Raw genomic sequence first — 22,051 nt, 5'->3', positions numbered from 1 at the left:
AGAAACCCCATGCCCAGGAACCTGCATATGACGCCAGCAACGTCACAAAGCAGGAGCATTCCCTGTTGCGACCACAGACGGGCAATGCAGGGGTTAACCAGTCCTCGGCACCTGTGACTCCTACACCCTCCATCACAATGTCAGAAGACCTCCAGACCTTGTCTGACACCCCCGAGTGGTCCTACATGGACAGTGCGTCATCTGATGCAGAGGTCATGGACACATCCATGGAGTATATACCAACCCCTGTGATTCCTATTGATTTCTGTTCAGCCGTGATTGCAACTCCTATCACTGCTACCTCAGCAAAGTGTGATACACCAGAGACTACCATAGCCCCTAATATCTCCTCTGGACTGATAACAAAGATGCATGACCCTATTCCATCTCTGGGTAAGAAGGGGCCTTCCATCAATGCTTCTCATACTGAACTGCCCTCAGTGGTGCCCTGGGTACAGGGCAGCTACGTGACCCCTGGTACATGGACAGAGAAAGCACTGAATAATACCTTCTCCTCAACTTCTTCAGCATCCAGTCCTACTTTGACCTACAATTGCACCACAGATAACCTCTGTTTTGATTGTGTTATTACCCCTAATGGCAATATAATCAGAAAGGAAGACCTGGAGATCTGTGAACAAGCTTTACCGAAAAAGAAGAAGAAGAAGAAGAAGAAATCACATTAAGTACACCCTTCTGCTCAGTTTCTTAAAGTTGTACAGATTTTGTTCAGACTGTTTGCGTTCAGTGACCGCTCCTTGGGGAGGGGGTACTGTCAGGAACCACTTTTTTGCTGCCTGAACCATGGCTTTTTCATACCTGTGCCATTCTCATTTGCTACCACTAGTGGCCACCCTCCGCCCTCTGGAGCACTCAGAACTCAGGTGTGCCTTGTTACCTGGGTTGAGCCCTAGTGAATACATCCAGCTGGGCCTTGTTACCTTGATTACCCTGCCTTTATGAACCTGCCCTGCCCTTTACTCAGAGCCTTGACATTGAAGTCAAAGGACTACCTGTTTGATTCCTGCCTTGCTCCAGTACCTGCCTTGCTCCAGAACCTGCCTTGCTCCAGAACCTGCCTTGCTCCAGAACCTGCCTTGCTCCAGAACCTGCCTTGCTCCAGTACCTGCCTTGCTCCAGTACCTGCCTTGCTCCAGTACCTGCCTTGCTCCAGTACCTGCCTTGCTCCAGTACCTGCCGTGTTCCTGAGTTGCGTCCAGCGCCCCACTAAGTGGACTCCAAAGCTGAGTATCCCGCAAGGGAGCTTATCTGCCGTGTGCCCCGCAAGAGGGCTTATCTGCCGTGTGCCCCGCAAGAGGGCTTATCTGCCGTGTGCCCCGCAAGAGGGCTTATCTGCCGTGTGCCCCGCAAGAGGGCTTATCTGCCGTGTGCCCCGCAAGAGGGCTTATCTGCCGTGTGCCCCGCAAGAGGGCTTATCTGCCGTGTGCCCCGCAAGAGGGCTTATCTGCCGTGTGCCCCGCAAGGGAGCTTATCTGCCGTGTGCCCCGCAAGGGAGCTTATCTGCCGTGTGCCCCGCAAGGGAGCTTATCTGCCGTGTGCCCCGCAAGGGAGCTTATCTGCCGTGTGCCCCGCAAGGGAGCTTATCTGCCGTGTGCCCCGCAAGGGAGCTTATCTGCCGTGTGCCCCGCAAGGGAGCTTATCTGCCGTGTGCCCCGCAAGGGAGCTTATCTGCCGTGTGCCCCGCAAGGGAGCTTATCTGCCGTGTGCCCCGCAAGGGAGCTTATCTGCCGTGTGCCCCGCAAGAGGGCTTATCTGCCGTGTGCCCCGCAAGAGGGCTTATCTGCCGTGTGCCCCGCAAGAGGGCTTATCTGCCGTGTGCCCCGCAAGAGGGCTTATCTGCCGTGTGCCCCGCAAGAGGGCTTATCTGCCGTGTGCCCCGCAAGTGGGCTTCCTGCCAAGTGACATTCTTTGTTCAATTATTGTTGTACCATCACATGCAATACAGCTTTTAAACCTGATCTTCTGTCTGTGGTTCATTCCTGTGCCTGTCTGTAACAACCCCAGGCCGTCATGCATCGTGGGGTACAGACAGAGCCCCTCGTATCCCCTGCACCTGGGCTCCTACTAGACCGGATCACCCGAGTCCTGACAGTTGCTAATAATACTGTACTCAAAAGCAAGTTAGCATGTAAGTGGAAGCTGATACTTAAATGAGCCCATACAGTTTGTCGTTTAGGTTTATATCTCAGATGACAATTTGTACTTTTTTTTTCCAGCGCTGTTTTTTTTTTTTCCTTACTATTTTGGGCATGCCATTTACTAAGCGGTATTCAGCAATTCTTGTTAACAGAGGATGCTCCTTTGGATTTTTGAACATCTATTAAATTCTGCTTTGTCTTTTGCTTTATCATTAGTACATTAATGTAATGTCATGTTCATGTCTGTGGTGAAATGAAGAAATAGTACTTTTTTTTTAGTCAAGGTTTAATTTTTTAGATTAAAAAAAAAGACACAAAAGGACAATTTCTGTAACAATATAAAAATATAATAAGAAATATATAATTGGGCCCTCAATTGCCTTCAGTAATTTGAATGAAGCTTTCGATTAATCTTTTAACCCCAAAGACCCATATGGCATAGTCACATAGAGATAAGTGAATAGCCTCTTGAAGGGGAAAAGTCAAAGCCCAAAAAACAAAAGTCCTGGACACTCGCAAGACCTACATTCTGACCGTCAGGAAGACATTGAACTGGCTCATCTCTAGCTCTTAATCATGCTTTCTTCTTAAGCTAACAGAGCCAACATTGACTCATGCAGCTTTAATACCATGGTTAGCTGCGGGTTCATATAGGGTGGTGATGTTAAGTTAATATAGTCATAACTTCATGCAGAACGCACTATACTGTTATACCTATGCCATTTCCATAGTATATTTAACTTTATTTAATGGATACTATTTCCTGTAATGCTTGCCTATAGACATTTGATACCTAGGGTGGTTATATATATATATAAAACAAATAAACTGAACCATTTCATTGTGAGTTTTATCCTACCTGAAACAAGAATGTGTTGGCAGATAAGAACCATTCAGTCCATCTAACCCAAGGGTGATATAACTGGCACATCTAACCAATTCCCTGTACTTTTTATAGAAAGTGGGATCTACTTTAATTATAGGAGGGTTTTAGTAAACTATTAACAGTTTATAATTATAAAGTTTACATGCCAGGGAGGTATGTAGAACACTGCAAAGCACTGGGTATAAGTCTGTATAATTACTCACTGCTGTGATGTTTACTTTAGTGCTGTCCAGCAGCATGTAGCACAGATAACTTTAATCTAATTGGTACTTTTTCCAATTTGCATCGTTTACAATTCATTATAGAATACTTGTTACAAGTGAACTGAATGTACAGCTGTAATTGTGTGCACATTTCAAATGATCAAGATCAAATAAGTACAAATTGTGTTTCCTTTACTTTGCATTGCAAGAATGTACAAAATCTGCAGTACTCTATGCTACCATGTTTACAGCAAATAAATTATTATAATTGGGTGAGAACACAGAAAATTATTGTATACCAATGTGTATATCACAAGGCTCTATGGGTCATTATCTCCACCAACCATAAGGACTAGTCATCCACTTTGTTACTGAACCGTGAACACAACATGTTCTCAGGGCTGACCCACTAAATGCTCTCTCTCTCATAAAAGCAGGATACTGGAGAAGAAAGGGGGCCATACTTATTTATGCCCCAATGAGGGACTGACATCATACAGAAAGACATACAGGAGGTATGTTAACATAAACATTAATGTATTTAGTGCTTAATAAACTCCATGCCATTTGCACAACCAAATGAAGGCTGAGCTTCCTGAAGCTTACACAATACATATGTCTGGAATGAAGGAACAAATGATAATTAACATATTATTAATAGAGGGGTAATGGTATGTCCCCTGGTTCACTATAACTATAAACCAAAAGGTTTCCAAATCTCATAATAACCCTAAATGTAAAATGTAATAGGGCTAGAAGATGTCCATACATGGAAGCTTATCAGTGATGGTTTCTTAGAGCTACTAGATCTCCTTTACCTTGCAGGAGGCAGGAAGAGGGTGCAATGGTGAAAAAAGGACAAGACTAGTTCCCGCAAGTATTTGAATGTGTGGGAGGTGGGTAAGAATGAACCTGGACAGAAGTAGGTGGAACCTGACTGAGAAGCGAGCATGACCAAATGCGCTTCCCCACCTGGAGACTGAAGACCCTAACTCTCTGCCCTGGGGTATCATCGTTTCACCTAGAGCCCCTTACTTCCAAGCTCTGGATATATATATAGAACCTGAGTATTCAACAGAAATACATCAGAAAAGATCTCATTTAGTCACAGTATTATGCTAGGCTAGTTTGCCCAAACTGTGTGGGATACATTACCTAGCTTTGTATTAAGTTATTCTAATATACATTTAATGGAATAAAGCCAGCGTAAACAAATTAGATTTTCCATTTAATCAGTGTAATCACTCTATTTCTGCATGCACAGACTGTGTGGGTGGAACAAGACCCATTATTTCTCTACACTGCTATAGCTTCCTACTCTGTATAATATCCCCAACTCTTTCAAAGCTTCAGCAAGCATATTTATGTTGTCTTTGTCTGACCAAATATGAATTACGAATGTAGATTTTGTCACAGAGAATGACATTTTGTACTTGTAGGGTGATGTGTTCAGCTACACCATTACATATTTGATAGCTGTTGGAAGGATTTAACACCATTACTGGCACATATAGATAAAACTATACTATTCATCATTTAAAGGCTTCTTTAACATGCATTATATGCATCCTTTAAACAAAAGGACTTACTGGCCTAAAATGCCACAGCTACAGAGCTAAGCCACACCACTCCCTCTGCAATCCAAGTTTCGCACCAGGTATGGCTACTTGATCCAGCCATTCACTTGCAGAGAAGTGTCTCCATTGAAATAAACAGGAGTACTTTCTGTGTATGTGCTCAGGAGGTCTCGTTAGACCCCCTGGAGCTCTCATAGGAGCCAGTGCTGGTGTAAAGTATACTGTGTACTGGTTTGGCTGAATGTACCTCGTGTAAGCCAAGGAGCTGGGTTAATTTAAAGGTAAAATAATAAGTGTATGTGATGGTGGCAATGTTCCTCTGGGACAAGGTTCAATCCTAAACCTAGCTGCTATGGAAAAAACATAGACCATGTGAACGCATATAGTTGAAACCTGCCAGTCACAGGGACAGCGAACTAGAGGTGTTCCTCACAAAAATGTCCCCTAAGTCTCAGAAGGATTTTGTTTTTAGCTGTTATTATTTATATTTAAAGAAGACAGACTTATTTAAAAATGTATAATGCGAGACTGGGTATCTCCAAAAGTGTTGTTTTAAGGAAAGGATGGTCGACAGGAAGAACCTTTTAGCTGAAGTGGCAGACAAACAGTGTTAAGGAACTCAAACATGCTGAAGGTAATCATTAAGAACACAGGGGTTTTGGCTTTAAGCTAAAAACTAGAAGGGAGATTTGATGCTTCTTTATCCTTGATCTTATGTGTAAAATAGTTAAATTTGTTATTAAGAAATAAAACCAACAACACAGACTAATAGCACATTTGACATGTGATCACTAATTATTTTGTAGAAGTTGGATATACATGTGAAATTTAAAATGACTGTTTTAAAATGTTTGTTTTGCTTGCACTGCCAGACAATACTTAAGTCTGACATTAGTGAATTTAAGATAGTATGGTTCATGGCAATTAATTATTTGTCAGGAATCTGCTCCCAGAGTGTGTTTTGCTATAAGGAAAAAACAACCCAAAGGCAAAATGCAAGGATCTCTGTGGCGTCTCACCTTATGAATCTTAAATGATTATCATTGTCACCCGTGCATACTTCTTTTTAATGTGACAGCATGCAGAGAACACAAACACCCACCGCCGAGGATATAAATAAAGCCAAGTACTAAGGTAGTCATGAGAACAGAGTGAATATGCTACAAAAAAGGGACCTAAAAGTAATTAAATTTCAAAACAATAAAAGGAAATAAAAATGACTAATCATAAATATCAGATCTTAGGTGTAAGGCAATTTGCATGCGTCACAGTTAAACAATATAAGTAGTAGCAATGGAATTGATTTCTGATTAGATATTTACAGAAATAGTTGCATTCGCTTTAAAAGAGTAATTAACCTTTCAAAAGTATAGTGTATATAATCACCTTTTTTCCTGAATGTAACTGGAGAACTACAGGATCAGAAAGATCATTCACAGAACTGCAGGGTGTCCAAACCCATTCCAGAAACAATTATTTCATTGTAGAAAATGTTGCATTATTTAGGATTTCTACTTGCTGTAGAAGCAGCTTCCCTCCTCCTCTATGGTCCAATGATTCTTGTCACCGATTGGCTGCTTGAAGCAACAAATCAGTTGCAGGAAAGTGAACAGATGCTCGCCTGCAGTGTCCACAAAACGTTACTAAGGACGACTCGGTCAACTATAGACCAGTAAGCCTTACATCAGTGGTTGTCATATTAATGGAAACCATTCTAAAGGATTGGATTGCTGATATCTGGAAGTAAATGGTCTGCATTATCAGACACATCATGTGAAGATTGAAGATCTTTGAAGATCCTTCTCAAACTAACTTAATTTATTTTTTTGGCTGGGTAACTAAGATAATAAACCAGGATGGAGCTGTTGATATAGCCTATCTAGATTTCAGTAAGGCATTTGACACTGGCCCCCATAGAAGACTTATATTCAGTCTTTGGGTTTGGATGCCAGAATAGTTTAATGGATAAGGCAATGGTTGAGTAATAGGAGGCAGAAGGTTGTAATAAATAGTGTAAATTCAGAGGAAAGACTTGCTACTAGTGGGGTACCAGTATTGAGACCTGTATTTTTTAAATAAATGTTATTAGTAGACTTGGGCACCAAGGGGCTCTTCGTGTTCGTCTTCGTGCTCGTCTTCGGCAAAAAAAAAAACTTCGTATTCCGCGAATATTCGCCTGGTCCTGTCTTCTCTTCGGGCGAATATTCGCGGACATTCTTCGTGCTCGGGTTTTCTTCGTTTCCCCCGGTTAAGGGGTTAAAACGGGGTTAAAGCCGCTCTGGCGCCAGGAGTTTAAATGTCCGTATGAGCAACTCTATTGGTCGTCAGCAGGGGGCTCGTCTGCCATTGGTTGATGGCAGACGAGCCCCCTGCTGGCGACCAATAGGGTCGCTCGTACAGACTGTTATACTCCTGGTGCCGTAATTGTTCGGCAGATCCCGCTGGTCTCCCTGTTCTATCATTTATTAACTGATAGAACAGGGAGACCAGCGGGATCTGCTGGGTTAGTTGCAGCATTGGGATTTTAAAAGTCTGCACGAGCGACTCTGTTGGTCGCTCGTGCAGACTTTTAAAACCCCAATGCTAGAACTTACCCGGCACATCCCACTGGTCTCCCTCCCTGTTCAATTAATTAAATGTCCGTACGAGCGAACAATAAAGTCGCTCGTACGGACATTTAACTATCTGAACAGGGAGGGAGATCAGTGGCATCGGCAGGGTAAGTTGCAGCATTGAGGTTTTAAAACCCCAATGCTGCAACTTGCCCTGCCGATGCCACTGGTCTTTAACTAATTGAACAGGGAGGGAGACCGATGCCACTGGTCTCCCTCCCTGTTCAATTAGTTAGTCCGTGCGGGGTTAAATGTCCGTACGAGCGACCAATAAAGTCGCTCGTACGGACATTTAACTCTGTACAGGGAGGGAGACCAGTGGCATCGGCAGGGTAAGTTGCAGCATTGGGGTTTTAAAACCCCAATGCTGCAACTTGCCCTGCCGATGCCACTGGTCTTTAACTAATTGAACAGGGAGGGAGACCGATGCCACTGGTCTCCCTCCCTGTTCAATTAGTTAGTCCGTGCCGGGTTAAATGTCCGTACGAGCGAACAATAAAGTCGCTCGTACGGACATTTAACTCTGTACAGGGAGGGAGACCAGTGGCATCGGCAGGGTAAGTTGCAGCATTGGGGTTTTAAAACCCCAATGCTGCAACTTGCCCTGCCGATGCCACTGGTCTTTAACTAATTGAACAGGGAGGGAGACCGATTCCACTGGTCTCCCTCCCTGTTCAATTAGTTAGTCCGTGCCGGGTTAAATGTCCGTACGAGCGACCAATAAAGTCGCTCGTACGGACATTTAACTCTGTACAGGGAGGGAGACCAGTGGCATCGGCAGGGTAAGTTGCAGCATTGGGGTTTTAAAACCCCAATGCTGCAACTTGCCCTGCCGATGCCACTGGTCTTTAACTAATTGAACAGGGAGGGAGACCGATGCCACTGGTCTCCCTCCCTGTTCAATTAGTTAGTCCGTGCGGGGTTAAATGTCCGTACGAGCGACCAATAAAGTCGCTCGTACGGACATTTAAATCTGTACAGGGAGGGAGACCAGTGGCATCGGCAGGGTAAGTTGCAGCATTGGGGTTTTAAAACCCCAATGCTGCAACTTTCCCTGCCGATGCCACTGGTCTTTAACTAATTGAACAGGGAGGGAGACCGATGCCACTGGTCTCCCTCCCTGTTCAATTAGTTAGTCCGTGCCGGGTTAAATGTCCGTACGAGCGACCAATAAAGTCGCTCGTACGGACATTTAACTCTGTACAGGGAGGGAGACCAGTGGCATCGGCAGGGTAAGTTGCAGCATTGGGGTTTTAAAACCCCAATGCTGCAACTTGCCCTGCCGATGCCACTGGTCTTTAACTAATTGAACAGGGAGGGAGACCGATGCCACTGGTCTCCCTCCCTGTTCAATTAGTTAGTCCGTGCCGGGTTAAATGTCCGTACGAGCGACCAATGCCACTGGTCTCCCTCCCTGTTCAATTAGTTAGGGGTTAACTTTTTTTTAAAGGGTTAAGGGGCCGTGCAAGTGAGCCTATTGGTCGCTTGCACGGCCCTTTAACCTATGGATTTCCGCTCCCGTTAACCCCTTCGATGCTGCGTTAGATAACGCAGCATCGAAGGGGTTAACGGGAGCGGAAATCCATAGGTTCGCTGTCAGGGGCTACAAAGACCGTGCGAGTGAGCCTATTGGTCACCTGCAGGGTCTTTCTCTGGCATCAACCAATTGGTTGATGCCAGAGGAGGTCCCTGTAGGCAACCAATAGGCTCATTCGCACTGCCCTGTAACCCGTGACGGCGAACCTGCGGATTTCCACTTCCGGGAACTGCCGCGATGCCGCAAAGCCGCGAAGACAAGACAAGGTAAGATGAAGGGGGGGAATGGTAGACGAAGACGAAGACAATCACGAAGATCTTCGTGGTGTGTGTCTTCGTCTTCGCCTACGTTTTACCGCCGCCGTCTTCTCTTCGGCGTGTCTTCGGAACGAACACGAAAACGCACTCTTCGTGTTCGTTTCCATGTTCGCCCGAAGACGAATGCACAAGTCTAGTTATTAGTAATATTACAGAAACTCTATATGGGTACGGTATGTCTTTTTTTGGGATGATAACAAGGGTCTGCAACATAGTAGACATCCCGAGTGGAACAACTCAAATGGCAAATTATGTAAGTAAATTAGAAAAATGGTCGCGAATGCGGCAGCTGCAGTTTTATATTGATAAATGTAAAATAATGCACGTGAAAATCCCACTGTTCAGTCAGTAACAACGGAGAGGAGGGACTTAGGAGTCATTATTTCTGATGAAAAAGTTTTCCTTATTTGTAAAAACCTTTCTCGAGTAGCCTACTTATGAGCTTTCCCCTGGCATTCACCAAGTAACTGGCATATTGTTTTACTTGTTATAATTGTTTATGATCAGCAGCATGCTTTTAACCTTTTGTAATGTCAGCGGTAAAAGCAATACTTGTCGCAAATCAATAGGACTTTTTTGTACAAGCAAATGTATCAGAAGAAACATTTTAATGCGTTTTATACAAGTAAATGTTCCAAACACCATATATAACAAATCTTACTGTGTTGGCAGTGAATTCCATTAAAGCCATGAGGACATTTGCAGACATATCCAAAAAATGTGTCCCCACGATAAGCTTCACTGATTTCACAAACTCCACCATTATGGCATGGGTTTGGATGGCAAGGTCCTGAAATATAAATCAAAAAATTATTTTCAGCAAGGAAATATTCTACAAATATTCTGAGGGTGGCAAGGCATAAATTGTATCCACCTATTGCATACACCTATTCATCAATTACACCTCTATCCATCATCTAACAAAGGGAATCTGGATTTTGGATGTGTTCTAGCAGCGGCTTAACATCTACCCATTCTTCCTTCCACCTGACTTTTTCCAGCCTGTCATAGACATAGCCATCTACCTCACTTGGCTACATAACACGCTTACAAAAAAATCACATGTTAATTACAGCAAACGTTCAGAAAACCAAGCCCAGTAGACTCCTGTAAACCCTGGTGTTATGAACGACCACTCATGAGGGTTAGAAACATTTAGGCTTCTCTGTCTATTGCCTGGAATTCCCTACCTCATTCTGTCAGGCTCTCCCCTACTTATGATAAATTTAGAACACTAACTAAACTGTAAAACCACATGTTCAGACAAGCAAACAGTCTATCCTCTTAATAACCACATCATGCATCCTGATAGAAACCATCTATTCTCTCCACCTTGCAGATCTTCACATCTGCTACATTTAAATCATCCTCATCCAAGCCGTTCATCACCCCCTGTTTCATTCCTCCAATAGATTGTAAGGTCTTCTTCTGTACCATCATGTTTTAATGTGTGTCAATGTTATAAATGTTATTGTATATTATCAATTTTAGCATTACTTTTGATTTTCACTCCCTCATTGTAACGGCACCACATAATCTGCTGTCAGTCTATACATAAAATGACATGGAATGTAATGCAGGTCACTTATATAAACACACAGGAACCAATAACCCCATAGGCCACAGATCAAACGAATGAATATATACCTAGATGTGTTCATACACAGCTGGCATCTTATTCTATAATATAAAAACATGAAGTCAAATTTCAAGTAATTAATGTATTCATTTGCAGTGCGACTTTAAATTTGTGTTACATTTGTTTCCCTCTCTTCAATAAATCCCCTGGTTTTTGATATATGATCTTTCTAGATCAATAATATCCAGGTTACGCCATGACAGTGGGAGACCTGCACGGTCACCTGTTCTGTGACCTCTGTCTAACAGGAATCAATGTTTAGAACTATAACACCAATTAGCTAGATACTGTATCTCCAAATGACACATTTTTAGAATGTTATTAGGATCAATGTAATAATGTTGAATTTGATTAAATCACAATAAGTAGATAAGTATGCAACTCAGCACCAATATCACATTAAAAGAGTAAAAGAGATCCCAAGCTTATTTTATCTTAGTCCCCCTAAAATAGAAATGTAAACAAAAACATGCATCACCATGGCAACAGAGGCTTATGAATGTTTAAGTGCTTTCTCTACTTAAACCCTAATATTTCCTGCACAATGTGACGCAGTGGAGGACAGCATTGCTTGCATAGACAAAATTACTCAATTCTAAGGAACATTCACTCAGATTGTGTTTACTGGAACACAGTCCACCAAAATTATAGCAACATTTTCTAAAATGTTTATATTAGTTAATTTAGCTATATGTTTCATCTTTTGTTCGTATTTTGTTTTTATAGATTTGAGAATTGTAGGTTTTTTTGTATCTAATATTAGGAAAATTATCAACAAACCATCAATAACACTAAGTTTATGTTTATCATTATTCTATATTAGCAAGTATGGAGCTGGTAGGGTGTGATTGGCCATGTTAAGACAAACATGGACGACTGGATTACTTTGGATCAGGGAAACAATCGTTAAATGTACGTCTGCTGCTTAGTTATGCAGTGCATTGCATGCTAATCCAGCTGTTCAGCGCATTTTATCTATTTTTATTGCAGATCTAGCTTGCCGATTATTCTCCTATGCCATCCCATACACATCTCCCTGCAATCATTAGTATTCAAGAGAGTTTCATTTAGTGCTTTTGTTACTCCTCATAAAAGTCCACTTGGAAATGTAAGACTGATAACAAATACTTATTTTTTTTTTTTTTTAGAATTTCCCTTTAACATTATACCGATCTCATAAAAACAAGTTCAATTCATCCCCAGTGCATTCTGTTTCCAATTCAATCAATCATAGACTATTGACTACTCAGCTGTGATCTATGACACTAGAATGTACTTCTAGAGCCTAATGAAGCATCTTAGCTGAGTTTTAAAAAGCTCAGACCGAGTGTGTTTATCCAATATTAAGTTTCAATATCCGGTAAGATTCAATAAACCGACAATCATTTGGTTTCAGATGAGCATTTTATGTTTAGCTTTATGCATAAAACCAGAAAATGAAGCCGTATATACATAATAAAGCGCTTTAAGATCCATTACCTTGTTACACATGTCAATTAAAATGTAATTGTTTTTACATAGTAAAAAATGAATTTAAGCAGATTTGGATGGTAAAAAGTATGTGACACACAGATTGTGTAAAAGAAAGGTCTTGTTTAAAGGGACTCTTCGTCCATCATATAAACGTTAATGCATATAATAGCTGCCTGGTTCATTTAATGATGTCCCCCTTGTACGTGCATGGGGAGATTCTGCATATATCTGCATATACTCCCCATATGCATTTATCCACCCCCACTATATGCAGCTCAGGAGATGTGCTTGGCCAAGCATGTCTGCATGCATACTATATACTTACCTCCAGTCAGCTCTAGCGCTCAGATTACTTAAGCATTCTTGTTTAGTGGGGGAAACTGTCCTATTGACAAACGGGTTCTTCTTATAGTTATTTTGGCATATTCAGATAAAGCTTTTTGAACCCAATCAAATGCATCACATGTGTTGCAGTCAAGGTATAACAATGCATTACCTTGTGAGCCATCTAAACATGTACTGTATACGTGCTTCTCAACATGTGTCAGACCTTATTTTGCATGTGACATCCACGTGTAATCAGGGAACTTAGTCCTATGCAGCACTGAGAGTTGGCCCAAAATAACCTAGTGACATATATTATCAGATGTAACCATCTTTAATTGGTACAAAGAAACTCTAGTCACTCGCTTTCCCTGTGCATTGACCTACATTTGTAATTTTGTTTCCATTATCAATAATGCACAACTGCATTGACCACTAAACGTGACTTTTCTTGACCTAGTGTCTGGTACTCAATGTCCCAGAGAATTGATCTTTCTGCAGTGATTACTAAGAGTCTGTTTTTTCTGTCGACTGGCTGGTCTCTGTATAGTGGTGTGATTTAAGCATTAAGTCATGCAATTTTAATAAAGGCACATCTGAATTTCAAAACATATTTCTAGGTATACCAGTTTGGACAACACCCTAATACCCTAAAAAGAGATTTCCTATTTTGTCTCTTAGAAGCCTAAATTCAGTTTGAATTGCAACATCCTCAATAATGACAACATGGTATTTTAACCCCTAAATGACAAAGCCCGTATATGTACGGGCTCAAGATGCATTGTTTTCAATGGGTTTAGGGACCGGCCATTGTCCTTAAGGGGTTAAACCTCACCACTAAACGATTATGAAGGAGGTGTTAAAATGTATCACTGCTATACAGAAATAAATTCAATCCACTGAAGTTCTACACAAAATATCAAAATTAGTTAAAACAACATTACACGGCAATGACAGACTCATAAATCCCATACTCCCACAGCCTCCCTTACTCTTCTTTAGACAGCCCCCAATCTAAAACAACTGGATAAAATAACTGCCCCAAACAAAAACGCAAAGAATGGCACCTCTCCCTACCTACAAAGAAGATGCAAAGTTTGTGCACACATTTGCAACAAGGCCCAATGATGCCCAATGATGCCTTCACTTAATCATGGGTGCAAAATGTCCAACACCTCTATATGTGTGAAACAGGCCAACCATTACATAAAGGATTTAATTCACACAGATACAATATTAATAAAAATTGGACAGAGGCACCAGTGGGAGAATTCCCAATTTAGGAGCAGTCTTAATGGGGCTTTTCCATACTCATGTTAATGCTCCAATTTAATAGCTTAAATGATGGCCTCGGGCGTCATAGGTAGTTTTTTTCTAATTATCACATTGTAGACCAGCCTGGAAACCAGAGACAACCTGACCCTGCTAGAAGTGTGAACACCTTCTGACACCTTCAGAGGAAGACTGCAATCTACACCTTATTATACCACCATCAACTGATCAAAAAAATAAACATAGGCCTGGACTGAACTGATCTAATCCGCTTTTCAATGTGATATGTATTTAAAAGAGATGCTTTCACATTTATTTTTTTATAATATGTCTGAAGAAGACCTGAGAGGTCTTAAAAGCTTGCACTCTATATATACTCAATTAGCCAATAACGGTATCAACTTGACTCTACTTGTCTCCTGTGATTTTATGGTACCGACTCTCACCCTTTGTCAACAGACACTTACACATACATGCATACATACACAAACAGCCACTCTAACACTATACACTTTCATTTACATACAAACACAACTCCAACACTTACACATACATACACCCCCTATACTCTAATGATTTACACATAACTATATACACAAATTGATGGACATTGGGGGAAACTTTTTTAGATGGTTTGTTTAATGGAATAAAGTGAAAGTAGGTTAAATGTCAAAGTATAGAATACAATCTTAACAAAATAACTAACTTCATAGATTGCATTTGTATTTGTAGTATAGTAAAACATGGCAATACAGTTTTATTAGCCATGAGAGAGAGAAATTATCTTGAAACAACTTCCAGTTAAAATATATATTAACTATACCAAAAGTGAATTTGAACTGATCACTCCTTGTTGACTGAGGATATTAGGAGTTATAGTCTTTCATACACCAAATGATTATTCATTTGTGCTTCATAAGATGCAAATTCATTTCAACATGTATTTTTGCATATAATGTAGAAATCACTATATTGGAAGAATCAACATCATAGTGCATCTCTCGATCAATAATACAGTGATCTTTAAATAACTTCCAGCACAAAAAGAGCAGCCATATTAGATCAATAATAATGAGTGAGTGAATTAAATACTGTGCTTTGGAAGCAAATTTGTGCCTGCTTATGTGAATAATGTCAAGAAGATTAATCTCTGTAAAAGTAATGGGTATGTTCAGTTCAATGACTTTTAAATTATACTGTAACATTCCTGAAGCTGATAACAGATAAGTATTTGGCGCATAACATTATACATTTACACATGAATTACCATACAATAATTATTCTCTATCAAGTAGCTAACACTTTGACTTCATGGAGTTCCTGAATGACTTAATGGATTCATAAACAGTGACATTTGTTCCCAATGAAGAAGAGCAATCTTCAGGCCAACACATGTGGGTTCTGGGATGTTGAAAAGCACTTTCCACAGTGGTGGGCACCAACCACTGACAAGTGACAGGTAACAAGAACATTAGTTTCAAAACAAATGACAGTGTGTCATTACAATATTGAATGAAAATGTATGCAGTGTCACATTTTTTTTTTATTAAACTGCAAATTGAAACTGTGATTTGTCACGTTTGCTGTTTTGTTGATGCAATGTACTAGAAATATGCACACACTTTGTATATATTTTGTTGTACCTTCGCTGTAGGAGAACACCAGATGATCTCTTTTGGTACAGACTCTGGCTCTTTACCTTTTTTTTTTAATAAAATGTATACAAATGTTTATAATAAAAACACAAAGAAACAAATAATCTTGGAAGCTGAAACTGAATGCTAAACTCAATAAAAATATAGCGTAAACAGATAAAAAAGTATGCTAAATCTAAGCTGCCTATAGCCAGCTAGCTCCAATACAACCACCGGCAGCAGATGAATCTCCCTCTCTAACTCATATACCGGTAATATTTGTGTGTTGTACACACTGGCACTTTGGCTGGCAGTGATGAGGTACAATATTAATCAAGGATAAATAAAGCCTTATCTTAATACTTGAAATAATCCTCATGTTGGGCAGCACTCAAATCCTTGGTACACGAACAGGAATCCACCCGATCCAAAACAACAAAATTAAAATAAAATGGTATAACTCAGCACTCAATCGACATGTTAATTCCACCACGTGCCAATGTTTCGATCTAACTAAAGGATTTTTTTTAAACGATGAAAGCCTTGAGCCTTGTCATCTGTCTGTGTCTGCTCTGTCAATCAATCACATTTTGCAGCATGCGCAGAAAGAATGGTGGGGTTGTATGTGTCATGCTATATATGTGGATAATTCTGTCAGGAGGTGCACACTTTTCAGAGATTCTTTGTAACTTGAAAATGCTGCCTTTCACTGTTTTTTTTTTCAGTTTTGCCCAATTCTACTTAGTATGCATGGGGCATCAATGAGCCATTGGGGAATATAACCCCACACAAACCTGATCAAAAAATAGGGTGTGCTGGTGCCTTTTCTTTCTATAACAAAAAACCTTACCCTACCACCTTTTAAAACCAATGGTAATGCTAGAGATCTGCACCCCATCAGACAATAAAAGCCAGTATTTTCTAATTTCAACCCCTTGTTACAGCTAAATGAATGTACCTGCCCATGGATGGAGAATGCAGGTCTAATTCTGGGCAGACACAAACCTCCCTTGCACCAATGATAAATAGCTACATTAAGATACATAGGGATATTTTTTCCTTTAACTTGAATAAAATACTTATGCTAAGCGAATACTAGACAAGATTAGAATATAAATAGTAAAAGCTGAGACATCCAGACACAGTAGGAAAAAAAATCATTTTATTGTAAGTGCAAGTCACCGAGGTCAAGGACATCTGAAGTCAAAAGCGTAGGTCTGCATAATTTAAAGCAGCACTTCTCTAAAGAAAACCTTTTACAGATTTGAAATGTAAAGATAATGTGCTAAATTAATCTTTGGCTGAAAAATGTATGAACTATGAGCCATATTTCTGATGGGGTTTATGAAACCAGAGATTCTTCATCTATCGACTATATTAGCAGTAATGTGTGTTTGCGGTGTGTATATGTTAGGAAAGTGAAATAGAAAGACACTGTAAATATATATAGGGTGAGCCTGAGAGGAGCACTAACTGAGCGGAGATCTGAGACTCAGAGAGGAGGCCAATGTGGGTGTAACCTGGCTTCTCAGCAAGTCGTGAAGGTGCAATCTGAGTGCTATGTGTGCAATCTGGATGCTGGGGCAAATCCTATGTATGCAATTTGGGTGTCAGGACTGGCCTTTGGGATGTGCAACCTTTGATCTACAGAATGCCTTTAATTTAGGGCTTCAATGCAGTTATTTGATCTATACCTTCAATTCTGTGTTTGCATGTGTTTTTCAGTTGATCTGTCCCTGCTGGGTTTGTGTGTTATTTGTATGCAGTAGCCTTAACATTACCCTTCACTAGAACAAATGGGACTAGCGTTTTCCCGGCATCCTCCAAACACAGAATCACCCATCAGACTTCCATATAGTAAAATATGTTTCCGTTGCTCCAGAGTTCAGGGGTGGTGTGTTTTGTTTTACACCACTCCAGCCGACACTTGTCATTGCACATAGTGAGCTTGTGTGCATCTGCTCGGCCATGGAAATCCATTTCATGAAGCTCCCGATGCACAGTGCTTGTGCTGATATTGCTGCCAGAAACAGTTTGCAACCCTGTAGTGATTGATGCTACAGAAGTCCATTTTTACATGCTACTCGCTTCAGCGCTCAGCAGCCCCGCTGTGTGTGTGTGATTGTGTGTGCATTTACTATTTTGTGACTTTATTTTTTGCACCCCAGTATTATATTATATTCAACCAATATTTCTAATAAACAAAACGCTTTCCCTCATCCCACCTGAAAATTATCACTCTCACGTGAGCTTTAATTTGAATTTTGGTTAACTTAGCCTTGGAGTTTGTGGCAAATGTTTTCAACTGAGTTGCTTATCAGAAAGGACAATTTATGTACTTCGCCTTGAATATTCCAATGGAAGGGGGAGAGGTATAAAAGTATTTAATATAATTTAAAAGTGGTGTAGCGAGTCTCAAAAGTAGCAGACAGGGTATCGGGCCCAGCACTGATGCAGTAGGGACAAGTATATATAAGGAGTTAAAATAAATCAAAATATATAGGATATTGGTAAGCCTATTATAAATGAATAAGAAATTGTAACGAGGAGGATGGTAAGAGTACAAATTTTGTGAAATCCCATGAAGGCCTTGACTGACTTTTGTGCCACCTGTACGGTGACACAGTTATATACAATATAATACTACACCGTACTATAGATGTGTTTAAGCTGCCTATTATGCTCTGAGCATAATATGTATTATTTTGTTATTGATCAGGAAGCAGATGACCTGTAATGGATACATATTGAGGCTTTATAATTATTGACTAAGCCTACATTTTGATGCTGGAAGTCACAAGCACTGGTTTATTCCCAGTGTGTGTACCATACAAAATACAATGTAATATAAAGAAATCCAATAAACTTATGGTCAAAACACATAAGGTGAAACTGAGAAATCTGATATGTTAAGATTCAATTAAAGACGTGCACAGTATACAAAGGAAAGTTGATCACCAGGAAAGGCTAAATGATTTATATATACATACATATATATATATATATATATATATATATATTAGCATTTGTTTTTGTCAATGAAATTACTATATTATAACTAGGCTGGTGGGAAACGAGAATGCATAGCTAGTAAATTGACACATGTTGATACAACCCAGGTTAAAATGTATCTAGCGGCAATAGGCAGCCTTTGCTAATGACATCTAGATGGCGATTTAACAGATCGAGAATCTATTTACAAACGTTATCAAGCCAGAATATTTTTACAAATCAATTAGACCACCTGATAACAAATAGTTATGGCATTAAACCAAATGCAATTTCATGATTTGTTGGCCAGGTTATTTTAACATCCATTAAAGTAGGCTATCTCAATAGTTATTTACTTTATAGACAAAATATCTGTTTAAGGATAACCTTAGTTATTTACCAGCTATTATTCAGATTTGCATAATTCTGAGGCCACTAGGAAAATATTTCTGAGTAGAGGGTGATGTTATAATCAAATTGGACAAATATGTTACACATACCCCTTAATTATACACAGGATATAGCGGTTATAATAAAAGTTACACAACATAAAATCAATGTATTACTTTTTGTTTATCACATATATGTTATCACTATACTGTACACATTTTTTGTTTTTTCTTTATACATTTTTTTTAGTATTTTGACTGTTGTTTAATAAAGGTAAAAAAAAAATCACAAGGGAATATTAATACCTTCTTTGATGTAGTATCTACCTTTGGGTTATCCCTACTCCATATCCCTTCATCTCTAAAGCTTTTCAGATATCTAATAACAGATCATTTTCTGTTCTTCATTATTACTAGTTACTCAGATTTTATACAACTATGACTTTTCCTAATTATATTTGGAAAATAAAGGCTGCTTTTCCAAAGCAAAGGAAATGCAAACAAAAGCTAGGCATTTTTCAAGATTCATTCAGAGCATTGTTTTCTTTTCAATAATACATATGAAAAACTACACACTAAAACAGCATGACTGAATCATTCGAATATTAATTCTGTTTTTATGCACCAAATGAAGCACTTCTGGCCTTCTTTTTTCCGAGAGGCTCTTACCAATTTCAATTAAAAAGTTGCAGTAGGAGGTTTTATTTCACTTGGGACGTGCGTGTTATTCTGCTTAGTTCATAAAAATCTGGGTCATTCTTTTTTTTCCCAGTTTACAAATGCCTACTAGCTTTATATTTCATGGGATTCATATTGCTTTTCTGTTATTGTACAGCAAAATCACGGTGGTAAAGAATGCATGGTGGAGGATTAAATCGGTGTTAATGCTGAATATATTTTCCAAAGGTCACATTATCTATATTTTTAATTGAAATTAAAAAAAATGACATTTTCATAAAGCCAATTTAGAGTAGCATAACTAACAGCACATGTTACTAATGATACAATGTATTTTCAGCAAAATTGTCACTAATATAAAAGGTTGGGTTTATTTAATAGTACAATAGGAAACCACTAATTTACTTTTTATAACTGATAAAGAGATTAATGGCCTTGTGTGGCTTTATCATTTTTAATTGTCTTATATTAGAACAGAGCTTCCGTCAAGTAAATGTTCACGGTGACCATGAAGCCAAGGCTTGTTAACATAATAGTCTCTGATCTATTACCATTAACTTATTTTTTTCATTACGACAGATTCACAGTTCCATGGATTTTTTAAAGATTATTCTCGTCTGTAGTTTTTATCTAATCAGCTACAATAGAAACTGTTACTTGACCCATTCTTCCAATCAAGTGGAAAATATAAGAAAGGTTTCCTAGGGCAACTAAAAATAGACTAGAATAGTCTACATTCTGAATTCACTAAGTATTCACGACAATTTCAAGTATAAAGGCAATACATGTTAGATCAGAGTACGAAACTAAGACACAGTTGTGTAAGGAAAGGAAAATTCAAAAGGAATTGAAAAGGAAATTCAACAGATAGTGAGGCGAGTAGAGGGAGTAAGTGGAAGGGTAAATTCCGTGTGTTGTCAGCATAGAGGCAGTAAAATCCTTATGTAGAGATTGGTTTTCAATGAGAGAAGGTACATTAGGTAGTAGGAGCCCTAGAATGGAATCCCAAGGCACACTGATGGTGAACAGCAGAGGAGAGATAAATGTGCCTGATAATGAGACACTAAAAGGTATGATGAGAGGAGTAGGATTTTAGCCGGGAGAACGTTGTGTCCTGGATGCCATATTAATGTAGGGTTTGCTAGGGAGCTGGCCAACAGTGTCAAAGGCAGTGGAGAGATCTAGGTGGATAAGTAAGCAGAAGCAACCTTTTGTTTTAGCAGTGAGGAGATTGGTGAGGGCTTTCTCAATAGTGTTTTGGGAACAGAAATCAGATTGGAAAAAATCAAGCAAAGAGCAAGAGGAGAGAATATGGTTAGCTAACTGCATGTTAAACATCTCAGTAGTGTTTTCTTGTTTGATGCAGAAAATTTGTATATTTGAGGTGTATTTTTTATAATGTAACTTTTTATTGCATTTTCAGTGTATATGAAATCCCATGGGGTCCAGAAATGAAAACAAGGGAGACCGATGGGGATACAGTCTTGATTCATAGGAATACAACCAATTGCATGTATCAAGATCAGATTTTTACAATACATGAAAACCAAACAAACTTCTAGATTATCCCTCATTTACCACCCAACGAAATTGAGGTGTATTGTATCAAATCTGTGTGTTTCTTTCTCATTTATTCTGAGGGAAAACTGTACAAAGTGACATATCTGTTAACTGAATCTCTGCCAAAGTTATTGGCTTACTATCTTGTTAAAATGATAATACTCTATTTCACAAGATTAAGTCTCTGAACTCAAAACACTCTCCAAAAACTGAAAGCAAACACAAAACCTGAAGAATTTGCTTACGTCAAAAAATGCTAGTACCTTAATATTTTATATGTTTCTCATCATTGACTGGTTAATAAATGTGAACGAATGACATATAAAAGTAACATTTTTGCAAGATTCTGCAGTTGATACCAGCTTCAATATGCTAAACGTAATCAAATAAGAATATGAAAATAAATGAAAAGTGAGTAAAGTACAATAAAAAAAAATGCAAATTGCTTTCTTTTTCACCTATATCACCTTCTCTGTTTAGGTTTTTTTTTGCTTTATGTGAGCTGATTAGCTTGTAATATTCAACTGGAAAGATGGAATATTATGTTAAGTTATGTCTGTATTAATTTGTTCTAACCCATGAAAAGCTGGGAGCCACCAGCTGTTAAAGTACAAAAAGAAAACCATGTGAGGTTAATGAAAAGACTGCACCCTGGTATAGTTTTACAAATACCTTAAATAATTAGACAATTTAACATTACAGAATCTCTATTCATTATTAACATTTGAAATCATGTGCATCAAGTAACTTGAAGTTTTGGTTAAGGTACTCAGCATTTTCCAAAGAATTGTGATATTAAC

At 39.3% G+C, this 22,051-nt stretch overlaps 1 protein-coding gene across 2 annotated transcripts in view; it reads right to left on the bottom strand.

The window, feature by feature from the left end:
- EDIL3 (EGF like repeats and discoidin domains 3) overlaps window positions 1-22,051 on the bottom strand; it is a 218,205-nt gene that overhangs the window by 100,757 nt on the left and 95,397 nt on the right. For both annotated transcript variants that reach the window (XM_053475131.1, XM_053475139.1), the window contains exon 4: window positions 9,953-10,081. In XM_053475131.1, the coding sequence (XP_053331106.1) occupies window positions 9,953-10,081 (129 nt within the window). The remainder of the gene's footprint in view (window positions 1-9,952; window positions 10,082-22,051) is intronic.

This window comes from Spea bombifrons, chromosome 1, assembly GCF_027358695.1.
Source record: "Spea bombifrons isolate aSpeBom1 chromosome 1, aSpeBom1.2.pri, whole genome shotgun sequence".
NCBI classification, from domain to species: domain Eukaryota; kingdom Metazoa; phylum Chordata; class Amphibia; order Anura; family Pelobatidae; genus Spea; species Spea bombifrons.
Note: the sequence above shows the minus strand (reverse complement) of the source record. Positions and strands in the feature narration are given on the sequence as shown.